The 5521-nt window shown below is 46.1% G+C and overlaps 1 protein-coding gene across 1 annotated transcript; it reads left to right on the top strand.

Moving 5' to 3' along the window:
- Positions 1 to 528: 528 nt before the first annotated feature.
- Positions 529 to 3005, top strand: LOC119595591. Its single transcript, XM_037944701.1, has 5 exons — positions 529 to 591; positions 718 to 947; positions 1080 to 1522; positions 1734 to 2035; positions 2163 to 3005. Exons 1-5 carry the CDS (start codon positions 529 to 531, stop codon positions 3003 to 3005), a joined length of 1881 nt encoding a protein of 626 aa, XP_037800629.1.
- The last annotated feature ends 2516 nt before the right edge of the window (positions 3006 to 5521 follow it).

Below are 5521 nucleotides of genomic sequence, written 5' to 3'. Positions count from 1 at the left end.
CGTCGCCACCATAATCACAGCCAGCTAATATATCCATAGGTATTTGGAGATGTGGCGGCAAGAGGCAGAAGAGAGGAAACAAGCAGAAACACGACGTCGACAAGAGGACGAGGAACGACGACAAGAGGAAGCCAGTCGTAGACAAGAGGAAGATCGTCAACGACAAGAGGAAGACAGGCGAAGACAAGAGGACGACAGACGTAGAAGAGAGGACGACGAACAAAGAAGGAAGATGAGGAACAACGATTCTTGCAGCTATTTGCTACCCTCACCACGTCTCTGATGCCCTCACAGACTGTAGGACCACAGCCTGCGGTCGCCACAGAACTTCCTGCTTCAGCGCCTTCGTCAGGCACTTCAGCACCGAAGGCTTCAGTCTAGCCTCCCCCACCCCTCACCCAAGACGTTACGTTGTGGTCGTACAAAGAATGGAGACAGCGCTGGGATGACTATTCTGTCATGATTGACCTGCATAGCCTGCCTCAGCATAAACAATTAATACAGTAGCGTTCATGCTTATCTGCTGACATGAGAGGAACACTGGAACACAGTTTCGGTGTGTCTCCAGCTTCAGATCTACCTCTGATGGATGTCCTCCAGTGAATCCAAGACTTCGTGCGATACCAAAGAAACGAGGCTTTACGACGTCCTGCCTTTTCCCAGTGCAGGCAGGCCCACAAATTTGAAAAATTTTACTGATTTTATGTGCGCCTGAAGCAAGCTGCAGATGATGTGGACCTGTGTAAGGGACATTGCAATGCTTGTATCGAGACCCAAATTAAGCATGCCATCTTGATAGGTGTTCGAGATGAAGAGACCAAACAACGTCTTTTAGAGATGAAATCTGAGGCCACCCTTGATGACGCAATAACTGTGTGTAGGTCTCGTGAGGCTGCTGAGTCTACCACTCAAGAACTACGCCCATTGCAACCAGCTAGAAGGGCAGTGTCTGTTTATTAGCAGAGAAAGCAGCGAGCTGCTAAAGGTAGCAGTGAAGAACCCCACCGCAGAGCTACCAGTCGCCCGCCCCAGTCTTGACAACTCCAGTCAAAGGAACTTTGTGACCAATGTGGATATAGGTCACATATCAAGAAGAAGTGTCCCGCTTCTACTAGCGCCTGCCGTACCTGTGGCAAAGTAGGCCACTTTGCCAGCCGTTGTCAGTCATCAAAGAAGAAACTGACACTAACCCTACAAGGGAATGTTCTCTTGGTTTCCCAAGATTCACGCAGCATAGCCAAAATCTGCGCGGTTGAAACTGAATCCCGTGTAGGCCCTGCATCTCTGACAATTAGATTAGTGCAGTCAGGAGGCTCTTCAGCATATGTGGACTGCATACCAGACACAGGATCTGACACGACCGTCAGGGATGTTACCCTTCTCGAGTCTCTAGGATTAACCATAGACAACCTGGACACCTCTACAGACTTCGGATTGAATAATCCTGATGGGTTGCATATGAACTGTATTGTCCTTGGATCATTATATGCTAGCATGACGTATGGTGTAGTCACCATACAGGGTTAGATAAATGTGTTGAGCTCTTTACCAGGATCTCTACTGTCCTGGAGCCACACACAGCAGCTACAAATTATCCCCAAGGACTACCCATGACAGATCCTAAGCAGAGGGCAGAGCAAACGCTTTCCCAGCAAGAACCTGCAAACAGATCAGCCTGCACAGGTAGCAAGGATCGCTACAACTTTGAAAGTTATGCCTGATCTCCCATTCAGTGCCACCCCAGGAAGCCACATGCCACCAGCCAGGCCCACCTATTCCATCACAACGGTTCTCTTTACATCCACCACGACCTCCTCCACTCTCGGCATCCCCAGGTGAGGCGAAGCAGTTTTTCCTGCGAGAATTTTCAGATGTTCTCATAACGAAGGAAGATTTCCGACGAGATAGGAAGCTCAAGGTGATGTGTGGACCCCCTATGAGGATCTTTGTAAAGGACGATGCCAAACCTGTGCACACACCTCGAGTCATTCCCCTTGCCTGGCAGGATGATGTCAAGACAGAGTTGGACTCCATGGTGACTCAGGGTATTATTACTCCTGCAGGTGATGAACCGTCTCAATGGTGTCACCCCTTAGTGGCTGTAGCTAAGCCTAAAGGTGGTGTCAGGATAACTATTGACCTTACCAAACTTAACAATCCAGTGCTCCGTCCTGCCCATCCCTCACCAACGCCTCATGTTGCTGAACGTCGTATCAACCCAAAGGCACGGTACTTTTCCACATTGGATGCCTTATTTCGACTATGGCAAAATACCTTTAGAGGAGCAAGATCAACATTTAACAACATTCATCACCCCTTATGGTTGCTTCTGCTTTTGTCGTGGACCCATGGGCTTCGCGGCCACAGGTGACGAGTATTGCCATCGAGGTGACATAGCCCTCGATGGAGTGCAGCAGTATGTAAAGGTGGTAGACGACGTCCTTCTATGGGATGAGAACTATGCATCCCACCTACAGCACGTACAAGTTCTTCTGAGATGCTGTGCACATGGCATTACTATGAACGCTGACAAGTTCGTGTTCACAGCACCTAAAGTGTCATTCTGTGGGTATATCCTGTCAGGGAATGGAATTGCAGCTGAAGAAGAGAAGGACCGTGCCATTGCTGAATTCCCAAAGCCAGCTAACCTGACAGACCTCCGATCATTTATGGGCTTAGTGAACCAACTGGCCGAGTTCACCCCTGCTATCGCTGAGTCTGCAGAAGTTTTACGTCCCCTCATGAGTCCCAAGCATGCCTTCATATGGACTCCTGACCATGATGCAGCATTTAGCCGTGTGAAGAAAGCCCTGTCACAACCACCTATTCTCGCCCATTTCGAACCAACACTCAAAACCATACTTCAGACAGATGCTTCCCACCTGTATGGTGTAGGTTATGCTTTGTTGAAAGAACATAACCCTGAAGAATGGCGATTAGTTCAGTGTGTTTCCCGGTTTCTCGCAGATGTGGAGACAAGATATGCCACAATTGATTGGAACTAGTGGCAGTAGTATGGGCTATGATGAAGTGCAAGTACTACCTGCTTGGTTTGCCCCACTTCACCCTGATGACCTTCCATAGACCTCTAGTGTCCATATTTAAATCATACACATTAGATGCTATCGATAACCCCCGACTTCAACGCCTAAAGGAGAAGATAGAAGGTTACGTCTTCACAGATATGTGGCATAAAGGAAAGGAACTGTCAATCCCAGATGCCCTTTCCTGTGCTCTAGTGGACTCACTGTCCTCTGAGGATATCGCTCTTAGTGATGACACATGTAACTATGTCAGATGTGTAGTGACTCAGCGTATGGCCACTCTGAGTGGACAGTACAGACTTGGTGCTTGATAAGATGCGAGCAGCAGCTCGTGAGGATTCGGTGTATATCAAGCTCCTGGACAATGTGACTCATGGTTTCCCTGCCAACTGTAATGACTTGGACCCTGATCTACTCCCATATTGGAAGGAACGTGACAATTTGTACCATGATGAGGAGCTAATCCTTTTTGGACTTCACATTGTAGTTCCTTCTACCCTTCGCTAGGAAGTGTTGGCTCGCCTGCATGACAATCATCGTGGCATGGAGGCCACAAAACGTCGTGCCCAACAGACTATGGTGGCCTGGTTTCAATTCAGATATCACAAATGCAGTTAGATCATGTGAACCTTGCCAAGTACTTCTGCCAAGTCAGCAACAGGAGCCCATGCTGACAGAAGAAGCACTGACCAAACCCTTTGAGTCCGTGTCAGCAGACTTTTTCAGTGCAGCAGGAGTCTTTCCTTGTGTATGTTGACCGGCTCTCAGGATGGCCTGTAATAGCATGCTGTGGCACTGACACTACAGCCGCAGCCACCATCAGTTTCTTCAGGAGATTCTTCCGTGACCTCGGCTACGCACTGATGGAGGAGCTCAGTTTTCAAGCCGAGATTTTAACGATTTTCTGTGCGAGGGGGTTTCGTCGATTGATTGTTTTGGATTTTTTAAAATTATTGCCCTCAGAGCAAAGGCATTAGCGATGAATACTTGTTAAATAAAAATTTAAAAATTTTTTTAAAAACTTTAAAAATATCCAAAAATATCTTATAAAAACAATAAACAAATAAAAAATCAAAGCAAAAATTATACTTAAGTATAAAATTATTGCAAAACTTATGCATAAAAAAATTTTTTAAAAATATTAGTTCCCAAAAAAATAAAAACCCCTTTTTGGCCCAAAACCCTCCCCCAATACATTTCAGTGTATATGGGGAGACAATACATCGTCTTTGGCCGGAATTTTGCACATTTTTTCCACTACATGTGGATTTTAAATGGCTCTTTGGCACCTTTCACAAAGTGTTTGATTTTTAGCCATCATCGGCCCATGGGTCATTTGTGGCCCGATTCTTAGTTTTGTTAATGCAATTTCCATTTTTCATTTAGGGTGGATGCTAGTCCCCCAAAACTGTCAAGGTCACCCCTAATTGGGGGGAGGCCTCCATTGTTCCCTTCCCATTATTGCGAAAAACAACCCTTAGGCTGGGTTTTAGTGGGTGTGTGGGAGGGGGAAAAACGACCCTCAAAAGGGGCGACCAGCAGCTACCTTGGCCTTTGAGCAGTCGCTCTTTCCCCATGATACCAAAATGCGGGGACCCAACAAAGATTATCTTTTTTCGTGTTGACACAGTGAAGCCATCTTGAACCTCCCTTACTACTGGATTGATGAGTTTAAAACCTTTATTGCTTTCAAGGGACTACAAGTCCAAATATCACAATAGAAGGTTCATAAAATCTTGTCACTTAAAATGCTCAAAGGGTGGCATGTAATCTGCAGTAAAGATCGAGGTGCTAGAAAAGGCCGATCAGTCTTCCTTTTGCTCACTTTCAAAGCCCACCCCATTTTCAGATTTAAAACATCGTAATATTTCCTCGATCCTTGGTATTAGAAATAGCTAAGAAATTTTTCTCGACTTTGCTTTTGATCTCTCCCCTTTCCCATTTCCGACCAATCAGGTTCGACTTGATTTGTCCAAGGGGGAAATTGGGGGGTTCCCAAAAGCCAAACCTTAGTGAACTCAAATTAAGGTCTTCCACAAGATTCCTTTTTCCCTACCAAGGATCGGTACCTCAAGGGGGTAAAACCAACTGGATTGTAGTCTCGTTAGTAATTTTGGTTTATGTAGTCCCGGGTAATGAAAGAGGGGTTTTCCACTCCAAAACCCGGGATCCACAGGTGAAACCTGAAAGCCCTCAGATTTGGAGCTTTTATAGAAAAAAGTCCCCAAATCCGGAGAAAATGGGAGTTGCAGAAAATACACCCCACAGCCATAATTAATTTTTTTAAATAAGCCTCGGGAAAGCCGTAGAAGGGGGTTGTGGGTCTGCACCCCCAAAAAAGATTAAAGAAACCGCAAAAAACCCCAAGCGCTTTTGTAGCTTCACTTTTAACGTTTGAGGAGGCACCCCCTGAACCTTTAGTCAAAAAAGGGAGAAAACCCAAAAAATTTTTTTCTTCACCCCCCCCCCTTTTTTTT

The sequence above is a fragment of the Penaeus monodon genome, chromosome 36, assembly GCF_015228065.2.
Source record: "Penaeus monodon isolate SGIC_2016 chromosome 36, NSTDA_Pmon_1, whole genome shotgun sequence".
Taxonomy (NCBI): domain Eukaryota; kingdom Metazoa; phylum Arthropoda; class Malacostraca; order Decapoda; family Penaeidae; genus Penaeus; species Penaeus monodon.
The sequence above is the reverse complement of the archived record's forward strand: the minus strand, read 5'-3'. Positions and strand labels throughout refer to the sequence as shown.